The sequence below is a fragment of the Aulonocara sp. 'chitande type north' Nkhata Bay genome, linkage group LG1 (assembly GCF_057382095.1).
Source record: "Aulonocara sp. 'chitande type north' Nkhata Bay isolate Kocher_YH1m ecotype deep benthic linkage group LG1, A_spYH_male_GT1.1, whole genome shotgun sequence".
NCBI lineage: Eukaryota > Metazoa > Chordata > Actinopteri > Cichliformes > Cichlidae > Aulonocara > Aulonocara sp. 'chitande type north' Nkhata Bay.
In genome coordinates this window covers 40,102,047-40,125,354 of record NC_141344.1, presented here as the reverse complement: position 1 = coordinate 40,125,354, position 23,308 = coordinate 40,102,047, and the positions used below count along the sequence as shown (strand labels likewise).

General features: G+C 41.5%; 2 protein-coding genes across 5 annotated transcripts in view; one reads left to right on the top strand and one right to left on the bottom strand.

Moving 5' to 3' along the window:
- The window catches only part of LOC147339562 (multiple epidermal growth factor-like domains protein 11), a 255,538-nt gene that overhangs the window by 230,514 nt on the left and 1,716 nt on the right, over positions 1-23,308 (bottom strand). The gene's annotated exons all lie outside the window — the stretch shown is intronic.
- Positions 10,013-16,349, top strand: LOC147339563 (uncharacterized). 2 transcript variants are annotated; one of them, XM_086296117.1, is made up of 5 exons: positions 10,013-10,458; positions 11,312-11,365; positions 13,800-13,855; positions 14,100-14,195; positions 14,442-16,349. In XM_086296117.1, the coding sequence occupies exons 1-5, from the start codon at positions 10,392-10,394 to the stop codon at positions 14,757-14,759; spliced, it is 591 nt and encodes a 196-aa protein (XP_086152243.1). In that variant the 5' UTR covers positions 10,013-10,391; the 3' UTR covers positions 14,760-16,349. The 2 variants fall into 2 exon arrangements, with proteins under 2 accessions (XP_086152243.1, XP_086152235.1); XM_086296109.1 differs by having other exon boundaries at positions 10,394-10,458; positions 13,700-13,855; positions 14,442-16,346.

The window sequence follows — 23,308 nt, the reverse complement described above, 5'->3', positions numbered from 1 at the left end:
GACACAATGAGGCAAGGGAGGAAGTAAAGCTAAACAGTAGAGGTAAAACACTATCAAAATAAAACAGGAACTAGAGACTAAATATGAGGAAATGCAAGAGGAACAGAAAAACCCAAAGTGATAAAACTGAATGAGAATGATAACATTAACCATGACAAAATTAAATTATAAGAAGAACTAGAGTAAGCATTTCCTAGTGAAAATGCAACGTGAATGTGAAGGTGAAAATTTGAAGATTTTGCCTGAAATGCTTAAAAATATGTGAAATATTCAAAAGTGAACTTGTTGAATATGCGTAAATATCAGCCAGCTTACATGTAAAAAAGCAAGAGTACCAAAAACTAAAAATGTGCTCAATAAAGCCCAAGTACCTAAAATAAGTATCTAAACTTAATTTGCTGAAATTCCTTCTAGACAAAAAAAAAAGCAAAACTTGGAGCTGAAGCTCATCAAAATGAATCAGAAGACTTTATTTATCCCCAAAGGGCAATTAACAAACAACAGAGCAGCATAACGTTGAAGATAAGGACAATAAGAACAGGCAATGAGAGTGAGATAATAAATACACAGAATATACAGTTTTAAAATTACAGTTTTAAAATTAAAGTGACTGAAAGGTGAATAAAGTGTCGGTGGTATAAGAAGAGAAGAGTGATTCTGGTGTGGGAAATGTTCTTATCGGCTGGAGTTAAAAAGCAGAGTGGTTTTGGGGACAAAGGTGGCGCTCCTCCTGTCAGTCCTGCAGGAAATGCAGCAGTGAAGAATGTGAGAGGGGTCGTTGATGATTTCGGCTGCCTGTCTGAGGGCCTGTTGGCTGAAAACCTGTGCCAGAGTTCTGACAGGCAGGCCGATGATTTTAGAGCACACTGATGCAGTGTGCAGGTGATGGAGAAGGTCATGATGCTTTCCAGGAAGGCGTAGTAAAAAGTCATCATGATGGCTGTGCTGACTCCAAAGGAGTTGAGTTTCCTAAGGAGGTATAGCCGTTGGTGGCACCTCCTGAGAACCTCCTCAGTGTTGGCAGAGAATTGCAGGAGGTTGTCAAAGATGGTTCCCAGGTATTTGTACTCCTCAACTATCTCCACTGGCTTCCCGTGGATGGTGGTGGTGACTGAAGCAGCCAGATCTCTCTGCCTACTGGAGAAGGTCACCACCATCTCTTTGGTTTTGCTCACGTTCAGTTCAAGTTTGGAGCTGTCACACCACTCTACAAACTCCTGCAGAGCGGGCCCGTGATGTTGTGAGGGGCCTGACAGCAGTGACAGGAGAACTGTGTCGTCAGCATATTTCACCAGGTGACAGTTAGGCTGTGTGGATCTGCAGTCATTGGTGTAGAGGATGAAGAGCAGGGGGGAGAGCACACAGCCCTGGGGGGAGCCAGTGGAGGTGGAACAGAGACCGGAGAGAGAGTTGTTGACCCGAACTTTCTGAATCCTGTTGGCCAAAAAGTCCAATATCCACAGGCTGATCATCAGGTGAAATTGGGTGGAAAGTTTAGAGGCCGGGATATGAGGCTGCAGAGTGTTGAACGCTGGTGAGAAATCAGCAAACAGAAGTCTGGTGGAGCAGTCAGGGAGCTCCAGATGTTTGTAGATGGAGTCCAAGATGAAGATTTTTGCATCATCGACACGTCTGCGTGCACAGTAAGCACACTGGAGTGGGTCCATCAGGGGGTCAGTTGCTCTTACGATGTACTGTTTTATGATCTTCTCCATGGCCTTCATCACCAGGGAGGTGAGGGCCACAGGACGAAGATCATTCTGTTAGGATGCCTGGGTCATCGACCCAGGGTTTTTGAGTTTATGATATTATTTATACTGTCTAGTTTTTGGTTTCTTTGAGTTCTGTCTTATGGCTTAGGTCTCTGTCTTCTTTAGTTGCTCTGTCTCCCCTATCACCTGCATCCCCTTGTCTAGTTCGCGTCTATGTGTATCTTAAGTTCCTATATCCCCGTGTTCAGTCAGTGTTTGTGTCTGCCCTGTTCCCACGTCTCTGTTCCCTTTGTAGTGCCTGCATGTGAGTCTGTGTCTTTGTTCAGTCTGTGTTATGTGTTTCCTGTTTTACTTTGAAGGTCTCCGTCTTTTCTCAGTATGTTCAGGTTACGCTTCTTTGGTCTCGTCAGTTCTGATTTGCCCCAGCTGTGTTTCCCTCCTGTTACTCATTCCCTGATTGCTCCCTCTGTGTATTTAAGCCCTGTGTTTCTCTGTGTCTGTGTCGCGATCTACCGTTTACCAAGCTGTGTGTTCTGTCTGTCCTCCGGTATTAGTTTATTTTTTGATCGTTTCCAGTTATGTTATATTTGAGTTTAACATTAAAACGGTTTTTGAGTTTACATCTGTCTCTGGAGTCTGCACCTTGGGTCCTTTTCCTGTCTGCACACAGCCGCACCTAACACATTCAGAGACTTTGTGTTGTTTCTTTTGGGGATGGGGATAACTGTGGAGTGTTTCCACAGCTGGGGGACGGTGTGACTGTCGATTGAGTGTTGAAATAGAGTCGGAACACACTTCCTAGTTGCCCTGCACAGGGCCTCAGAACTCGACTGCTGATGTTGTCAAGGCCGGGTGAGCTCCTCTCCCTGATCCTCCTGAGGGCTCTCAGCACGTTCTCCGTCCTGAAGGTGAGTGCAGAGCTGCCAGGTTTCAGTGAGGATCTGGACTCCTCAAGCTGGGCCATGTTGTCCGTCTCAAACCTGGTGTAGAACGCGTTGAGGTCGTCAGGGAGGGAGGAGGGGTTGCTGCCCTCCACCTGGATGGTTCTGGGGGTGGTGACCGCAGTATTCACAGAGGCCATGGTTTTGAGGCCCTGCCAGGCTGAGTGGAGGTCCCCTGTGGTATACTCCAGTTTAGCAGTTTTTATGGCCCTCTTCACCTCCCTGTTGACCTCCTTTTTGTCCAGAGCAGAGCCGGTGAAGAAAATCCTCTTTTTTTTATTAAGGATTTCCTTGAGTTCCTTGGTGATGCAGGGTTTGTTGTTGGGGTAGATGGAGACTGTTTTTGAGGGGATAATGTTGTCAACACAGAAGGAGATGTATGATGTCACCGTGTTGACTTGTTCGTCAATGTCATCAGAAGGAGACAGAAGGCTGTCCCAGTCAGTGGCTTTGAACGGATGTAAACCAAGATGATGAAAAGCTGTGGGAAATCTCTGGGGAGGTAGTAGGGGCGCAGGGAAACAGCCAGGAGCTCGATGTCTGTCGTGCACAGCCTCACAGTGACTGTAGAGCACCAGCTGTTGTTTACATACAGACACACGCCGCCGCCATGTTGCTTCCCGGTGCGTTCGCAGTCTCTGTCCAGACGAAGAGGTGGTGAAAAGCCATCAATGTGCAGCGCGCTGTCGTCGTCGCTGTTGTTTAACCACGATTCCGTGAATGCCAGAACGGCGGCAGTTCTGTACTCATGCAGGTGATTGACGCAGGCTTGCAGCTGGTCCAGCTTGGAGCGGAGAGACCGCACATTAGCGAGGAAAATGGATGGGAGCGCTCGTTGTTTGTGTGTCTCCCTCTTTACTCTGGCTCTCACCCCACTCTTCTTTAATCCCCTCCTGGTTACCTTGTTATTGTGAGTTTTTTGATTTCCGTGTCGGAGCGGAAAAGCCGGAGGCTGGGCTGCTGCTGTGGCCGCAGCTGGATGAGGGAGTCCCTGGTGTAGGTGAGCCTTGGGGTCATGTCGAGTGTTGAAAACAAGTCCGAAAAGTCACAAAAATGAGGAAAAAGAAAAGAATACAAATACAGTGGGGCAAAAAAGTATTTAGTCAGCCACCGATTGTGCAAGTTCCCCCACTTAAAATGATGACAGAGGTCAGTAATTTGCACCAGAGGTACACTTCAACTGTGAGAGACAGAATGTGAAGAAAAAATCCATGAATTCACATGGTAGGATTTGTAAAGAATTTATTCGTAAATCAGGGTGGAAAATAAGTATTTGGTCACCTCAAACAAGGAAAATCTCTGGCTCTCACAGACCTGTAACGTCTTCTGTAAGAAGCTTTTCTGTCCCCCACTCGTTACCTGTATGAATGGCACCTGTTTGAACTCATCATCTGTATAAAAGACACCTGTCCACAGCCTCAAACAGTCAGACTCCAAACTCCGCCATGGCCAAGACCAAAGAGCTTTCGAAGGACACCAGGAAAAGTATTGTAGACCTGCACCAGACTGGGAAGAGTGAATCTACAATAGGCAAGCAGCTTGGTGTGAAAAAATCAACTGTGGGAGCAATCATCAGAAAATGGAAGACATACAAGACCACTGATAATCTCCCTCGATCTGGGGCTCCACGCAAGATCTCATCCCGTGGGGTCAAAATGATCATGAGAACGGTGAGCAAAGATCCCAGAACCACACGGGGGGACCTGGTGAATGACCTGCAGAGAGCTGGGACCAAAGTAACAAAGGTCACCATCAGTAACACACTACAACGGCAGGGAATCAAATCCCGCAGTGCCAGACGTGTTCCGCTGCTGAAGCCAGTGCATGTCCAGGCCCGTCTGAAGTTTGCCAGAGAGCACATGGATGATACAGCAGAGGATTGGGAGAATGTCATGTGGTCAGATGAAACCAAAGTAGAACTTTTTGGTATAAACTCAACTCGTCGTGTTTGGAGGAAGAAGAATACTGAGTTGCATCCCAAGAACACCATACCTACTGTGAAGCATGGGGGTGGAAACATCATGCTATGGGGCTGTTTTTCTGCCAAGGGGACAGGACGACTGATCCGTGTTAAGGACAGAATGAATGGGGCCATGTATCGTGAGATTTTGAGCCAAAACCTCCTTCCATCAGTGAGAACTTTGAAGATGAAACGAGGCTGGGTCTTCCAACATGACAATGATCCAAAACACACCGCCCGGGCAACAAAGGAGTGGCTCCGTAAGAAGCATTTGAAAGTCCTGGAGTGGCCTAGCCAGTCTCCAGACCTCAACCCCATAGAAAATCTGTGGCGGGAGTTGAAAGTCCGTGTTGCTCGGCGACAGCCCCAAAACATCACTGCTCTCGAGAAGATCTGCATGGAGGAATGGGCCAAAATAGCAGCTACTGTGTGTGCAAACCTGGTAAAGACCTATAGTAAACGTTTGACCTCTGTTATTGCCAACAAAGGTTATGTTACAAAGTATTGAGTTGTATTTTTGTTATTGACCAAATACTTATTTTCCACCCTGATTTACGAATAAATGCTTTACAAATCCTACCATGTGGATTCATGGATTTTTTTTTCACATTCTGTCTCTCACAGTTGAAGTGTACCTCTGGTGCAAATTACTGACCTCTGTCATCATTTTAGGTGGGGGAACTTGCACAATCGGTGGCTGACTAAATACTTTTTTGCCCCACTGTATACCGAGTAGACGGCGAAATACAACAACGAAAAGAGCATTAAAGTTAGGATTAAAGACTAAAGTTAGCGACCCGGAACCGGGGGAAAAAAGTGCTCAGATAAATGCAGTACGAGAGAAAAAGACCTGAAAGAAGCTCAATGTGAATCCATAAGTCATATCGAAAAAAATCTTTCACCGTGAACAACGGCAACTTCCAGTCCCCAAAATACTCAACTTTCATGTTAACAGAGTTTATTATATGGACGTGGTGACAGTGTAATGACAGCCTGCCACTTTGGTTTTCAGCTGAAATTTGGGAGCTGTTTTAACATTGTCCTTTATGGGGAATGGAGGAGGCTCTGCTTTGGTGACAGGAACTGTAAATCCTGTCGATTCCTGATGACCTAACAGACACATGACTACTATTTTCAGGTTTTAATAAAAGCAAGTTTATATGTTATATAATATATTTATAATATAAAATGTTTATGGTTTTGTAGTATTACAATCTTCTTTTCAAAAGTACAACAAGCTAATTGCACAAATTAGATCTTACGTTCAAAGAAAACCATTAATCTGTAACTTAATCTAAGCAAACCCTTTAATGCTGCCAGGACGTTATCACCATCCTTATTAAATGATTGCACATCTATGTTTGCAGACCCACAAGCATTTTAAACCTTTGAAGATTGTCAGTCATAATTAGTATGTTTTGGCAGCCCTGCTGCTAACATTAAAGCAAAAGAAAGCAAATATATCAACAAAGTTCTGTCAGATATTCACTTTATAAATAATATCAAGGTGCTTTCAAAGCACCACAGCACATAGTAATCGGTACGTTCCTTTATTCATTAATGGCAACTACTGTGTTGAGAAATTCTTCATGAAAACTGCATTACATGATTTAAATGTAAATTAAGGAGATGCTCTTTTTAGAGTGCTGTCCAAAGTGACCCCGGCTAATGATCAACTATCATCTACATAAAGCAGAACGCATGATGCTTTCACTGGATAATTACAATTTTTTTTAAAAAGACATTGGGGAGCAGAGATAAAGAAAAGCCACAAAACAGGCTATAATGGCAGATCTGAACTGAGATCATTATGGTTCATGATCCAGCCATTAAGCTCCAGACACCTCAAACACAACAACTACGCAACAACGTATTTACTAACAAATATATTTAGTGAAATGAGCTGAAACACAATTTAGAAATGGTTCGATTTTTAAAGTTACTCCTGCTTTCAGAGCTACTATTGTCATGATCTTAACATCCAGATTAACAAGGTCCGCGTCAGGTGTTGAGGAACCAGGACACTCTGATGAGGAGTGGGCTACTGGAACAAGAAGACATAAGTGGACACGAGATAAGAACCGGGTGCTGTTGGAAGTAACCCCAGCGGAGGGAGTCACATCGGATGTGGGAACTCTGGAAACTTCGATACCCAGCATCTAGGCTGACAACTAGTAGCTCAGTAGGGGTGGGTTTAAAAAAAAGACTGGATTTCCCAATTCTAATCAATTGTAGTTTGAATAATACGATATTGATTCATTAAATCCCGGATTGATCTTTAAATATAAAGGTATTTTGCCAGAAACAACAGAATCTCAGGTTAAAGCTCACAAAACTATTTCAACAACCGCCCAACAGCTAAAACAGCAAATGAGAGCAGGTAAGTGGATTCCACACAAAGACGTAAACACAGCGCAGATCGTTCGAAACCTCTGTAATTTTGCTCTGCTTCGCTTCGGCAGCATCAGGTAATGTTCATGTGTTGATTCATGGATCATCTACTATAAAAAGCCAGGCCAGGAAAATCTCCTTCATGTTTTTCTCTGTTTCATGCTCAGTTACTTTAGCAAAACGGCATCTGCTGTGATGCTCACACCTCTGACGAAGTCTCACAAGTGTCAGCTTTGTTTTGATACATAGATATAAAAATATGGATATGTACCCTCCCCCTCTCTTCCCTTCTCTTCATCAAACAATCTAAGGTGAGCCATGTTTGCTTTATAAAGGAATAGCGTAACATTGTGAGGCTTATCTACCAATAATTTAGAAAGAAATTTTTAAAATGCAAATTGAGGCCACGCCTGGGAACTCTTCAGGATTCCTCCAGGTAGGGAGGTGGCTGGCAAGAGGGAAGTACAGGCCTCTCTGCTTAGCCTGCTGTCCTCGCAACCCAACCTCAGATTATGTGGTGGGGAATGGATTAATGTCCAATGAGTGTTTGTTTTACCTCCTAAATCTCATTTTATGGTCCTTTCTGACCATCAAATGAGTGCACATATGTAAAACAATCACCTGCAATAGGAATAATATAAGACATTGATTTAAAATTAGTCATTCTGATAGCTTTTTTTAAAATTACCGAGCATAAAACTTTTGACTAGGGTATTAAATAATGAAATAGTTGTGGTAAAAATGCATTCTGAAGCTATATATATAAACAAGCCTGAAGACACACGTCTTAAATGTTTCATGGTTCTAGGGTTGTCACAGTATTCTCTGTATTTGTTTCATGATTGTATTTTTCCCAGGATGCGTTCAAATTCATCAACATACAGGTAACAAAGTCCCTCTCTTATCCTCCTAGTGTTGCACTTCATGTGGAGATACACAGACTGCAAGAGGTTTTCCGGGAGATCTGAATTGCTCGAGCAGAACAAACTAAATCACAGACATAATGGACGGGGCCATTCGTATCCATGCACTTTAAGTTGTGCATCTTGATTCAAGACCTGGAATGTCTTACTGAGCCATTTATCAAGAAATCATCCAATCCAACAACCAGTTACCAAAGGCCTAACCAGAGTCACATGCTCCCTTTGTGATTATAATCAACTTTCCAATGAGAGAGAATTTCTTTCAACATATATTTCAACATCTGAAGAATAAGGAAACTGTCACATGTGTATTCAAGGACTGTGCTTATAAAACAAATATTTATGAAAACACAAAAGTGATAAATACAGAAAAAATTCTGACACTTGTAATGCATTTAAGTCTGGGATTAGTAAAAAAAAACAATTAGACTGCGTGGAAACAGAGGCTGAAGTACAAAATGGGAAACTACAGGACTGCTGAAATCACAGGGATGTCCAGAGTCTGTGAACTCGGTTAAATCCAAAGCTAGAGCTTCTGTTTTTCCTGCAGCAAAAATAAAGAAACCAAGAAGAGCTGAGTCAAAGGAGCTTGCAAAGAAAAGCGTCTGGACTTCTTTAAGTTGCTTGAAGACGTTTCACCTCTCATCCGAGAAGCTTCTTCAGTTCTAAGGTCAAATGGTGGAGAGTCCCAGATATAAACCTAGTGGGAGTGACCCCCCACAGAGGGACAAAAGGACCCCCTGATGATCCTCTAATCCCCTGAGCCAAGGTGTGAAACTGGGTGTGGGTCCCCCAGTTAGTGGGTTACTCCCACTAACCCCCCACAGAGGGACAAAAGGACCCCCTGATGATCCTCTAATCGCCTGAGCCAAGGTGTGAAACTGGGGGACCCACACCCAGGCATTTAAGTCTGGGATTAGTAAAAAAAAACAATTAGACTGCGTGGAAACAGAGGCTGAAGTACAAAATGGGAAACTACAGGACTGCTGAAATCGCCTGAGCCAAGGTGTGAAACTGGGTGTGGGTCCCCCAGTTTCACACCTTGGCTCAGGCGATTAGAGGATCATCAGGGGGTCCTTTTGTCCCTCTGTGGGGGGAAACTCCCACTAGGTTTATATCTGGGACTCTCCACCATTTGACCTTAGAACTGAAGAAGCTTCTCGGATGAGAGGTGAAACGTCTTCAAGTAACTTAAAGAAGTCCAGACGCTTTTCTTTGCAAGCTCCTTTGACTACGATGACCTGGATGACTGAGAACCTTCACAGACAAGAAGAGCTGAAGCAAACTTTTATCCATCCTTTCCTTTGGGAGAAACACAAGAAGGAATGGAAAAGGAGACTTGAACTGCTGACAGCAATCAAAAGGAGAAACAATGACACTGGAGACAAAAATGGCTCGTACATTTGCCTACAGGCGTCAGGAGGTGGTGAATGAAGAACCTGGCATAGAGGATTTTAAGGTGGTCTGCACTGTTCCAACAGGAAGAGGTAGTAATGCAGATTGAAGTTAAATGTCAATGTTTTTTCATTTTTGTGAATGATTGGTGAGTATTTACTGATTGTGGCTCAAGAGTTGGGCGTTCGCCTTGTAATCAGAAGGTTGCCGGTTCGAGCCCTGGCTTGGACAGTCTCGGTCGTTGTGTCCTTGGGCAAGACGCTTCACCCGTTGCCTACTGGTGGTGGTCAGAGGGCCCGGTGGCGCCAGTGTCCGGCAGCCTCGCCTCTGTCAGTGCGCCCCAGGGTGGCTGTGGCTACAACGTAGCTGCCATCACCAGTGTGTGAATGTGTGTGTGAATGTGTGGATGACAGGTTGTGTAAAGCGCTTTGGGGTCCTTAGGACCAAGTAAAGCGCTATACAATTACAGGCCATTTTTAAATGAATTTCTTTGTAACCAGTAAATGTATTTTAAAATATTTTTTTTGTTCAGATGATTTTTTCTTCCAGCACACTTTCATGGCTCGGTTAGACGGCTGATCAAAGTCATCCAGGCCAAAGGAGGAGCAACACGTTCAAAAGTGGCTTTCATTATGAAAAGGTGTGCATATCAACATTCACCCTAAAAAATTATTCAGGGGCTTAGTAAATATCATTATAATTCTAAGTTAGATGACCTTGATTAAATCTTTGAAAATCACAAAAGTGTTATCTTGAGTTGAAAATACTGAAAAGAATGCTTAAATTTTCAACACCAGTTTTTGAGTTGAACTGAGCTCTTTTGTTCAAGTTTATTTAAAAGAAAAAATTCTGTATTTGAAACACAGGGTGCATTATTTAAATCTACTCAATATATCTCATAGAAAGTACTCATAATAACTGAGACACTGGTATTCATACTTATCATTGTCTTTAACTTTAATTATTAATGGTTCAAAAATCAATATAATTTTGTCCCCCAATACTAACTTAAAACTTTGAGTAAGACTAATGACCTTTGGCATGTACCGCACGCGAGGAGCATGGCCTCATGGGAGATTTTCTGCACGTTGAACGAGACAGACACACATCCACTGCAGACTTGGTAACGTTTTCAGGTAAGTGACCAATTCTTACATTAGCTGTCTTTATCCACACCGTTCTTTTATAACATGTTCTGAAGAAAGCGTTTGTCATGGTGGCTCACTTTTCGCAGCGTGTTTGTGCACGTTAATTTAAGTTTTCAACCCGTCTTCCAGTCAAGGCGGCGGGAAACCGCGCCCTTTTATCCTTTTACGTTCTGAGTCGCTATCTGCGTTCCGGGTAATTTGACCGGAATGTCCCGGTACCAGCGACCTGACCGTTTAATCGGGGGCATTTTAGGAACCACGTGAAAGCAGGTGTGCTCAGACATTTCTAGAAAATGGCCCTGTTGAGTCGCGGTGCGGGAGCTGCGGTAGTCACGCGGCCTGACTCACTCTGTCAGGTTGTTCAGGAGATGAACAGACGTCATCAATGGCTTTGGTAACTAAGAAGATCTGCCCGTGGAACAGTTCATAGCAGTAACCATGCTGCTTAGCTTTCTAGTTCTATGTGGGGTCTTTCAGAGCATATAAGACGCTGCTTTCAGCTTTGTCCCGAACAGGGCCAGTTTTTGAGAGAACGCTGAGAGGACCGCCCGGGTCAGCAGATTACCTCATCCAGGGCCGGTCCAAAGTACTATGGGGCCTTAAGTAAATTTAGACTCTGGGCCCTACTTCCTTTCAGATCCCAGAAAATAATGAAAAAAAAAAGCTTTGGTCCTTTGGGTCAAGCCAAAAGTACCATCATTTCCAGTATAGTTACTCCCAATTTACATAAATAAATGTTTATTTCAATCCAAGCTAAAATTTCTTATAAGAGATTGATGTTATGGCAGATTACTCAGTGACATGTTTTGTAATGATAAAGTTTTGATTTGTATTTTTTCAGCACCATCTTCACCACCAGGAGAAAAAAATCTGCATCAACTACAAAGTAAAGCAGGTAATTTTACTCAGAGGACTTGATGTGTTAAATTTTGGAAGGATATGATATTGTTTTATACAAGCTGAGTAGTGGATGGTGATACCACCTAAATATTTATACTGGTTTTGTGGTGGGTCATACAAATGCCAAATCTAAATTTTGAGAATTTTTCAGTTCGGTAAATATATTGATGTGTTCATGGTCTGTCATCTAGTGTCACCATACTATCTTTTTATTTATACAGCATGGTGATGTGATTCAGATTATTTCAATGTGGTTAAGTATTGTACTTTGTTCCATGTTGACTTATTTGTAGGTTGTATCCTCCACCTGAATTGGTAGTGAGTATTGGTTATTCAATCAGTTAATCATACAAAAACTGTGTAAATATGGTTATACACCATTCTGTCATCTTCATACTGTGAGACATATTTTCTCACAATTTTTTAGGTCACAGGTGATGAGATGGCAGTGTAAACTTTGCAAACATGAGGAGTCATCAAAAGTGTCACTACTCAAACATTATCGAGTGAAACATGGTACATTAGGTCATGGCTATTCCATACCCTGTCTTCATTTGAATTGTCCTTGCTCTTTTAACTGAATGAGGAATCTGAATCAAAACCAGAATGGTTCTAATCAAAACCATTCCCAAGCCTAGGGAACAATGAATGCTAGTAATTTCCGTTCACTTAACTTGTTTTAGGCTAAGCTAATGTAACCTGATTGAAGAATGACTGGGCTGATTGCAAAGTGCCTTTGTCTCACTTATCTAACTCTGGAGCACATAACGACAGACTAGATTTTACTGAAGAGTAAAGAGTGAAGAGTAATTTAATATTTTTATGAAACGTTGGTTAAGTATTGTAACCCCAGATTCTATGAGTATAGGCGCAGCCCTTTAAGTGGGTATTCCCCTTGTGCGCGCAGCACTGAAGTATTTTAGTCCACGCCCACCTGCTGTGTGGGCCTCACCCTGGTCTAGTATAAGTTACGGTGAGACCAGGAAATCGGCTCTACCATTTTTCTTCAGCCAGCCAGAAGATGTCCAGCGAGACCATCCGTCTGTGTCCATCCTGCCAGACCGGCTACATCATATCGTATGACCGACATGCCGTCTGCGTGGGCTGCCTCGGTCCTCACCATGCGGACCTCGCCCTCACACCTTAATCCTATTGCTGTTCCTGTTAGCTCCTCCCGCCAGAGGAAAAGCAGCGGAGGTCAGCCTTTTTCAAGGCTGATGCTGAGGAGGCGTTCCCGCTAAGAGAGAGGTACTCGCTGGAAGAAGCCATCGAGTTCTTCGATAGTGGGCCGGAATTGGATGATTCCACCCACCGTGAGGAAAACGGCAGTGGTGGCAGCTCCACTGCCTCCGAGCTGGGCAGCCTGGTGACTGAAGGGAGGCGGATGAGCGGACGCTCATCCACCCCTGGCCTTCACATGTCGGCGAGGACGCCGCTCCCAGTTGTTGGTGCGCTGCTCCTGGATCTGCCTGGCATCATCCAGGAGGCAGCTGGTGAGAAGGGACTTCCCGTCCCTCAGCCTGCTCCACCCCCATCGGATGATCTGGAGGGAAGGTATGGCTCCGTTGCCCAGATCCCATCTGGCCTCAGTTCCCGGCGGTGATGACCTACCTCTCTGAGGCAGCAGCAGAGCCAGCGAAGATTAGAGCGCGGTCTCTACCTAGGGCTTCACAGAGGGCTTCACAGACCGGAGTTTTCCGCCTGTTCCCCCTCTAGAGCCGAGCCTCGCTTCAGTTTTCGGCACCAAAATGACCAAGGTCGTTGGACAGCGACCGGCCCATCCCGCCAAACTTGACCAGCTGATAGCAAGGTTCACTGATCACGCACATCAATGCACTGTTCAGTCAGCTGCAGTGACTAACAACACTGCGTTTGTCATCTCCAGGAAGGTGGAGGAAGCAGAGCTGCCAGAGGAGCTGAAAGGCTTTCTCTGTAAAGCCGCTGACGCGATTCTGAATATGTGCGCCACTTCAGCAGTGTGTTCCTCTCGCATCGCTGCCTGGCAGACGATGGTTCAGAGGGCAACCTGGCTCCGCCTCTTCCCTCCAAGATTATACAATCTCACAGGGAAATAGTGCAAGCAATTCATAACATAAAATTTAGAAGCTTAGTGGAAGATAATACTTTATGTTAAGGCTTTAGTCTGCATACTGAACAACTCCACTTATATGGATTTATGTCTGGATGAGTAAATTAATCTTTTGCATGTTAGAAAATAAGGTCCAGGTTGCAAAAAATGGTAGTTCCACTTAAAGATTTTTTTTTTGATTGAATCAGAATTTTGGCCTTCAGATTTTTTGTCCTTGGTTTTTTGTCCTCTCCCATCCAGGTCAGTGCAGAGTTTCATAGGATCACGACCCTGAACCTTGAACCAAAGTTCATGTCATCGTTGGACTTGTATTCATCCAAACTCCTGTCCTTGTTTCAAGCCAAGAAAGGTGCTGCTGGACAACGCCACAGGGCACAGTTAAACCTTCTGCTTCAGGTAAGGAAGATTGCATTTTCTAACCACAAAAACGTTCCAACACAGCATTGAAGAGGCCCTTCCACTAAAAACGGCTTTTCTTAGGTTTCTGTTCAATATTTTAGCTCCACAGGTGTTCTTACCTTGATGGTGGGTGTGAAAACAGGTCAACAACAGAAAAAAAATAGTTATGTTTAAGCTAGAAATGGTAAGTCATGTTTTAAATGTGCAAATTTTGCCTCAGTTGAGACTTCCTGTTTTACAGAGTGGAAATTCCATCGAGAAAAAACGAGAAGTCATCATCAGATGTCTCATTGACCATCTGGGAGAGGATCCAAGTGCCTTAATCAAAACCTTTGAGGTTGGTGCAATAAATCTGTTTTAGGAATATTAGTTTATTTTAGCTTGTGAGATCATAGAAAAGTTTTAAGATACTGTTCTAAAGAAAAAAAAACACTTCAAAGCATACAAAAGAATAGCATTTGCTCAAAGATTTTGGAGCACAGTGTCCACATATTATGAGTACCGGTGATGTCATACAAATGAAACTTTTCGTTTCAATGTTTGGAAATATGTGAGCTTAAAACAGTTGTTTCTCTTTTTAAAGGACGGTGCTGATGCTGTCTTTGTTGAAGAGGCTTTGGCTGAGGAGGTGATGAAGATTTACCTGCTGCAGAATCAAGACAGGTCAGGCGAACCTACTGATGTGGGTATTGTTATTGAAGGCGTTACTGTTCTGGGCAAACTTGGGAATCTGAGCAAAGCCTGTTGCTATCTTTTGGGACTATGCTATGCTCTGGATCTGAAGTACCCCAAGAATTTCAAATGCACATTTGAAGCATTTCAAAAAGTGTTCATGGAGCTGGATCCAGGAAACCTTTCTGTCAAGGTTCAAAGACTGAAAAATGACCTCTGTTCATTGTAGACAAAATTTCACAGGGCTGTTCTTAAAGTGTTAGACTTGTTAAGTGACATGTAATGCTCATCAAAAGGTTCAGTTGCGGCATTACATTGTGTTGACATTCCTGTTCATAAATAATGTTTGTACCATAAACTGTGTTTTTGTATTAACTTTCCAGATTCACATTAAGGTGAACATACAGAAGAGAGTATCTTCTGTATGTTTTTTTTTTGTTTTTTTTAGCGCAATCCTTTTTGAAACCTTTTTATTTAAATTATGGATGTTTTTTGGTCACTCTTTAGTTATAATCTTCCCAATTTTTTGGACTCAAAATAAGATGTTCAAAAACTATGTCACAGTGCAAATGTTTTTTTGTTTTTTTTTTCAGGATTTATATTTTTTTGGGATCTTAATTTTATTTTTGTCATTTAGATTAGATTAGATTAGATTAGATAGAACTTTATTAATCCCTCGGGTGGGTTCCTCTGGGAAATTAGATTTCCAAAAAAGCACAGCACCGACAGAAGTTACAGAGTTACAGAATATTATATATATATACACACACACACACACACACACACACACACACACACACACACACACACACACACACACACACACACATATATATATAAATACAGAGACAATATAAATAAAATATACGAAGGGGATAAATAGGAATAAAAATAAAAATACAAGTGAATTGCACATTTCAAGTATTGAGTCTATTGCACTGTTGACTATTTACAAAAAGTATTGCACAAGGTATTGTACAGTGAGGTGAAGAGGCACTACAGCTTAGTTGTTCCCCCCTCCTTTGTCCTCCTGTTTCCCCTCCCTCTCCCCTCCAGAGAGGAGTTAAACAGTCTGATGGCGTGTGGGACAAAGGAGTTTTTAAGTCTGTTAGTTCTTGTCTTGGGGAGAAGCAACCTGTCACTGAACAGACTCTTCTGGTTGTTAATGGCCGTGTGCAGAGGATGCCCAGCATTGTTCATAATGTCCAGCAGTTTCTTTAATGTCCTTTTCTCTGCCACTGTCACCAGAGTGTCCAGCTTCATGCCGACCACAGAGCTAGCCTTCCTGATCAGTTTCTCCAGCCTGCATGAGTCCTTCTTTGCTGTGCTGCTCCCCCAGCACACCACAGCATAGAAAAGTACTCCAGCAACCACCGACTGGTAAAACATCCTCAGGAGCTTCCTGCAGATGTTAGATGATTTGACCTTTTCTGAAAAGGTAAAGCACTGTGTTCACTTGAGCCACTTTTATTCTTTGTATGGCAGGTACATTTTTCTTGTTGTTAGCATCAATATGCCAGTTTTACAGAGTTTTATCAAGCATGCCAATTTGGATGCAATTTTATTATATAAGGCTGTTGTGACTGAAATTTTATCCAAGTTTTATCCACTGAATGTAGAACAGATTTCAGCTCACTGTGTTCAGAGAAGGAATCTGCTAAATGTGTGATTCACAAAAAAGCTGTTTAAAATAAATCATTGTGAACAATGTTGAACTGACGTGGTTCTTTTTTCCTGTGTGTGTGTGTGTGTGTGTGTGTGTTTTTGCTTAAGTTAACTTAAAAATATTAAGTCAATTGAACCATTATTTAAAAACAAATAATTGTAATGGTGTAGGTTAAATGTGCCAAGCATTTCAGCATTTCCTAATTAATATTTTATGTAGTTTGAACTTTTGGTTACTGTTGTTTTAACTTACATTTTCAATTGTATTTACTCAATTTTGTATGTTACTGTAACATCTTTAATTGTTCATAACAACTTATTCCATTTTAGTTGGATTTACTCAATTAATAAGGTGTATTTAAGAGATGTGATTGTTTTTGCATTTACTCATTATTTTTGAGTGTAAAAGTGTTGCACCAAAATATTTAAGTAATTATCAGTTTTAGTTCTTAGAGTGTTGGGGGTACTGAATGAACTAAGCTATGGCTGTTTACTTTTTTCTTTTTAAACAAAGAAACTAGGATAATTAGTTACTTTCAGATTACTTTTTTTAAAGTTATCAATAACGATCAATATTGAGCAGCACAGTGGTGCGGTGATTAGCATTGTTGCCTCACAAGCAAGAAGGTCCTGGGTTTGATTCAACCACCTAGCCAGGTCTTTTCTGTGTGGTGCTTGCATGCTATTTCGTAGGCAGGTGTGGGCTACTCTTTTGTTATGTCATTATCAATTAAGCAGAGAAAAACCCTGGAGTTGATTTGAGGTGTGGTGCTAGCATTTTGAAGATTTTATTGTCCACAGAAGACAACAGTGGTGGCTGATCGCAGAATAATTTCCAACCAAGTGAGCAGCTCTCTCCAGGAGGTAGACATATAGATATCCAAGTCTACCATAAAGAGAAGACCGCATGAAAGTAAATATAGAGGGTTCACTGCAAGGTGCAAGCCACTCATCAGCCTCAAGAACTTTCTTTCCACTTTCTTTGGTCAGATGAAACCAAGATCAACCTCTACGAGAATGATGGCAAGAGAAAAGTATGAAGAAGGTGTGGAACAGCTCATGAACTCTGAGGTGTTCAGAGACTGTCTGCTCAAATCCAGCTAAATGCAGTCAGATTGATTAGGCAGTGTTTCATAATACAGATGGACAATAAGCCACAACATACGGCCAAAGCAACCCAGGAGTTTATTGATGCAAACAACCTGATCTTAACCCAACTGAGCTGCATTTCACTTGCTGAAGATTAAACTTTGCACAGAAAGACCCACAAACAACCAGCAACTGAATGCTGCTGCAGCAAAGGCCTGGCAGAGCATTAAAAAGGAGGAAACCAGCATCTGTGTTCATCCATGAGTTCAAGACTTCAGGCTGTCATTGCCACCAAAGGGGTTTTTCAAACAACTATTAGAAATGAACCTTTTATTTTCAGTTAGTTAATTTGTCCTGTTACTTTTGAGCCCCTGAAATGAAGGGGTTGTGTTCATGAAAATACTTTAGTTACTCACATGTATGCAATCTTTTTGTTCAACCCACTGAATAAAGCTGAAAGCCTGCACTTCAACTGCATGTGAGTTGTTTCACTTAAAATTCATTGTGGTAACGTACAGAACCAAAATGACAAAAAATTGTTCTCTGTCCAAATATTTATGGACCTAGCTGTTGATTAAATTTCATGTCAGAGCATGTTGTTCTGTTGGTTAGCAGCTGCCACAAAATGGCCAGTAACTAACCCCCACGGAGACTGTTGACTGTCAGAAAATGAAGAGGATTGCTTTACATTGAGCAAGTCTTGCTGTGCTCTGCTGGACTTAGTATAATCCACTATAATGCTTCCAGCACCCAGTGTCTGTGATGACGGAAACTGGCAAAGCTGTTTAGCTTGAAGTCGACAACTTCTTATGAATGCTAAATCCACAGAAAAAGTAACTGCACACTAAGATGCAGAGGATAATTAAGGGCCTCTCTAATGTGACTGAGCAGTACTCTCCACATGTACAGTCAAAATAGTATATTATGCAACAGCAGAATTAAAACCCTTTCTCCCCTCAGTCCCTGCGTACCAGTGGGTCACAGCATGAACTCTGCTCTTACTTGTCTCACAGACCAGACAAGGTCAATATTCATTACCAGCAACATAGTTGTTCTAATTGTTTGTCTCCAGGGTTTTATAAAAAAAAAAAAAAAATTCCCCCCAAATCCTACTGCCTGAAATAGAGACTAAATGGAGACTAACCATCAGCAAACTACCATATTATTTTAGACTGAAAGTAGAAAGTATATTTGTAATTGCTACATGTTAATGCCCATCCTAAGCCTGCTTACAATCCATGTCATGCCAGCAGAACTACTGAGAACAACAACTGCAAAAGGAAAAACAAACAAGTGAAACTAAATTTGGTGATGTCTTGTGTTTGCTGTGTGTGTGTTTTTTTATCTATACATGTAGCTTGTAACTGTAGCTTAGGAGGCGGGGCAGGTCATCTACTGATCAGAAGGTTGGTGGTTCGATCCCTGTCTTAGCTCCCCCTGGTCCGCATGCCAAATATCCTTGGGCAAGCTAGTTACCCCAAGTTGCTCTCCGATGCATCCGTCGGTGTGTGAATGGTAGTTAGCAAGTACTTAAAAGCACAGAAGACTGTGAATGTGGCATGTTGAGCACTTTGAGCACTCCGGGAGAGTAGAAGAGCTATATAAGAATCAGTCCGTTTACCATAACAAAACATTAATGAACGTTTTTCTTGAATGGTCACATTTCTTTATTTTGTTCAGTTTACATTTTTTCTTTGGTCTTTTCCTCATTTTCATGTCCCCTAGTATACAGTCTGGAAAGACCTAAAAGAACGAATCCATGTACCAAATCTAAAATGTCAAAAATAAATGTGACAGAAATTCACCCACTTGCTTAACCACTTTCCACTGGAGCTGATAGCTCTGCAAAGTGGCAGGACAGGACACGGCACAAGTCCATCTCAGGGAAAAATGTGACAGAAAATGATATTTGTAATTACATTTTCTCCAAGCAAAATTGTTTCTCTAGACAACTCTTTCTGCCTCTCTATGCAAATGATCAATCTGTTATTTCAAGAGTGGTGTGGGGTTGAATTTCTGCCTTTTGGATAAAATAGAGACTTATAGCTCCTAGAATAGGACACATGCACATCAGTTTTAAAGCCTTTGATTGTAAAAACCTTTCTGCGCTGCGTCTAAGCTTAGATAATCCTGTAATATGTCTAACACGTCACTTATTACCAAACTGAACATAAATGAACCAAATGGAAATTGTTCTGTAGAAAGAAATGTTCCCCATCAGTGTTGTGTGGACCAGTATAACTGCTGCATGGGACAAAACTGAGTTCATTTATATTCTTCATATTCACAGCGATCTTATTCCTACTCTGTAACATCATGTTTGTGCTGGTTGACCTGTGAGGACAACAGCTGCCTTCAAACTTGGTTTAAAGACCTTTATTAGAAATAATTGGAAAATTAAAACAATTGCAGATGAATTAAAAGGCTTGAGCATTATGTGACACGCAAACCTGTCAGTGGCACATTGAAGTGTCACAGTATGGAGATGATTTTCAGCAGTAGGACGTGTGCAATCAAGTTGTAAAAATCTCTCACAAAAGATCAGCAGAAACAGGATGCACCTGAGTGTCGTGACAGAGGCTGCACATCTTTCTATTATTTTTATTTTTTAGAACAAATTTCAAGCAAACCTTTCTCACGTTGTCATTGCACGGTAGAATTTTGAGGTAAAAAAATTTATTGAATCCATTTTGAAATGAGGCTGCAACACGACTAAAATTTGGAACAAGTGAAGCACTGTGGAAACTTTTGGGATGCGCTGTATCTATCGTGGCTTCCATCACAAGCTGGTGAAAAGAGCCTCCTCTCCAAGAAAGCCTTTGCATGCCCTCAGCTAACACAAACTACACACTAGTTCCATTTTTCAAAGCATGTGTCAATTTGCCAGGTCACAGCAACCCCTGAAACCTTAGCGACCTATCCTGTCCTGCACTCGTACGACGCTGCTCTCTTTCTCTCCCTTCACGTGGGAGCCCTCCATCTGTTTTGTCTATAATGTGTTACTCGTGCATTTGCCCTAAGGACAGAATTCATGATGCTTTGTAATGGCCAGCCTCATCGCCCTCCCTCCTGTCCACTCTAAAGTGCCCACTAGGCAGAACCACTTAAAAATGTTTCATGTTGCTTTTCTTCCTGCTTGCTCGGCCTTTGTTGCATGATGAATAGGACGCTGAGAGCCGATGGGCTGCTGGCCTTAATGGTCTCTCCTTTTTACCTCCACCTTATGAGCTATTTGAATTGCATGGCTGATGTTTTGCCGTTGCCTCATCCTGAGAGAACAGAGCTCAAACTCTTAGACAAATTCTCTCCATAATTCATAGCGTCCCCCTACACCCACACACAAACCTTTTAGCAATCAACCAGTTATTCTAATACCATATATAACACTACTTGCTATTACATTTTCCTGCATCTTTTTTCTAATAACCAGCATAAGAAGCTCAGGCCACAAGAGCTGGAAGTCCAATATGACATGTCCTTGAGGAACAACAGCTAGCGTTCTCCCATTTATCAGCACTGATTACATGTATTGATCTGACAGAATATGTAGGATTCCCTAGAGAAAGGGGTCAGCAAACTGGAAAATCAGCTGCTGCAGCACAGTATCATGGTCTGTCCACAGTAAGATGGAGAGATCACATCAGATGCCAACCACCAGCAGCTCTTAGGTGAAAGTCCGCATTTAACAGCCTCCTGCTGCCAAATTTATTACCTAGTAAATACACAACAGTAATTCAGGGACATGGCAGCATCCCACCAATAATCTCGCTGATTTATCTGGTCATACTAATAATGTTAGTATACAAAATAAAGTAACAGGAAACTGGCTTTTTGCTGGCATGAAAGAAACGGACAACACTGCCTAGCTTTTGAATTTGACATTTGTGCATAAACTCGAACTTTCTTCCTGCCCAAACCGTTTATCTTTTTCAAACATTGCTTGACGTGCTAGATGATGTAAATGTATTTTCTCCCTTTCTCAAAATGAGCATGAATATAAAAAGCATTTTGTGCCAAAATAGGAATGGAAATGGAAAGTCTGGTTTAATGTGCTAGTAGACTGACAAACAGTACTTTCAACACGATGCACACACATCATTGAATTTTAGGGGCAAGAAAAAAAAATCTTCCACTTGTCCAGAGGAACAGCACTCTGCTTCCTCTGATTTTCCTGCTGTATACTCTGTACCAACTCAGGTATTTAATGGCTGTGATTGTGATTGCAAGGCACAGCGGACTATTTGGTTTGTATGCATGGGAGGGTATCTGGCCTACAGGAACTATTTTCTACTGGCGACACACTTCGGTACCCTCAACAGCCTGTTATTCTTTAAACACTGGAATTATGTTTACCATTTATGGACTAAATCACAAGTGCAGCAGTGCTGAGGGACTATTAAGATGCGGCCTATGGAGTAGTCAAAGTGTTGTTTGGTATGAGCTGAAGAACAGATTCTCAATCAGTGACTCCTATTAATACAGCCGAAGCAGTCATCTTTCTGTTGTTGTGTTCTTTTGTAATCTCCTGGATGAGTTGTCTATCACAGAGTAGTCATGGTAGACCAGCAACTCCTGGCAAGGTTCCCACTGCTCCAAGATTTCTAAATTTCTGGATGATGGCTCTCATCATAGTCAGTGACTTTCTTTCTTAGTCGATTCTTCAGATTGTAGCACGAGATGCTTTTAGCAACCTTTTAGCCGACTTCACTTTGTCAGACAGGTTTCAAGTGATTTCTTGATTCAGCTGGTGTGGCAATAATCGGGTGTGGGTGTTACTGGTGAAAGTGAGCTCAGCGTTCCAAAACTTACTTCCAATACATTTACACATAAGATCAGGTAGGTTTGGATAGCTTTTTTTTCCCTTAATAAATTAAAACACAATTCAGAATCTGCACTTTATTTTTTACTTGGGTTATCTTTGTTTAGTAATAACATTTCTTTGATGTTGTGAAACATTTAGGTATGACAAATATAAAAAAAATGCCAAAAGAGATAAGGAAGGGGGAAATACTTGTTCATAGTACAGTAAATACCACTGTAATGCTTTGGCTCTACTTAAAACAGGCTTGGCTTTGAACCATCTCTTCCAAAGTATTTATACTCAGACAGAAAAGCAGAATAGTGATCCAGTTGTTGAACATGGTTTTGCTATGATTTGAGAAAAGCTATAAAATAATGAACCCACAACAGCCTTCAAACTAAAGTGCATCACATTATTTGAAATTTAGAATAATCTTTGATCTAAACAGAAAAAATTAGATGTTTTGTAAAAGCACATCAGAGTTCATATTATATGATGACTGCGATAGATAGATAGATAGATAGATAGATAGATAGATAGATAGATAGATAGATAGATAGATAGATAGATAGATAGATAGATAGATAGATAGATAGATAATATGAAAATATCTATATCTACACAAGGTTCGTGCTCGAAGAGGATTGGGATGAAGTTTACACTTTTTCTATTCCCACCCCCTTTTTTCACATTCTGTTATTTACAAGTCAATATTCAGAATTTGGAAACTGAAATCAGAGGAAATCCGTATGTACTGTTACTACATAGCTGCAAGTTTTAGTTAATGTGGAAAAATGTGTTACATCTGCCAAGTTAAAATATATCATCATACAATGTAAAGCGCCTTCTGATTTGGCACTGAAACTGAATTCGAGTGAAGTGAATAGATTTCTGCTTGATGAGCAACAAACAGGAATTATTTTCTTTTTGTTTGAGGGAGGGGGAACTTGATAAATGAATTTTGTCAAGCTTTGCACTGGAAAAATGTATTCCATGAAAAGAAAAACAAGACCTCTGGGCTTTTTTTCATTTGTGTGTTTTATTTGAATCTAACAGAAATCATGAGATTTTTTTTTATCATTGTTTATTTAATGTGCACTTTTTCTCTTGGCAATGTGAATTGACAGGTGTTTGATATAATTAGAAACCTGTTCTCTCTTTGCTCATATATTTTTTCTTATATTCATTTTTTTTCTCTTAACTTTTTGTTATTTCTTTTTAAA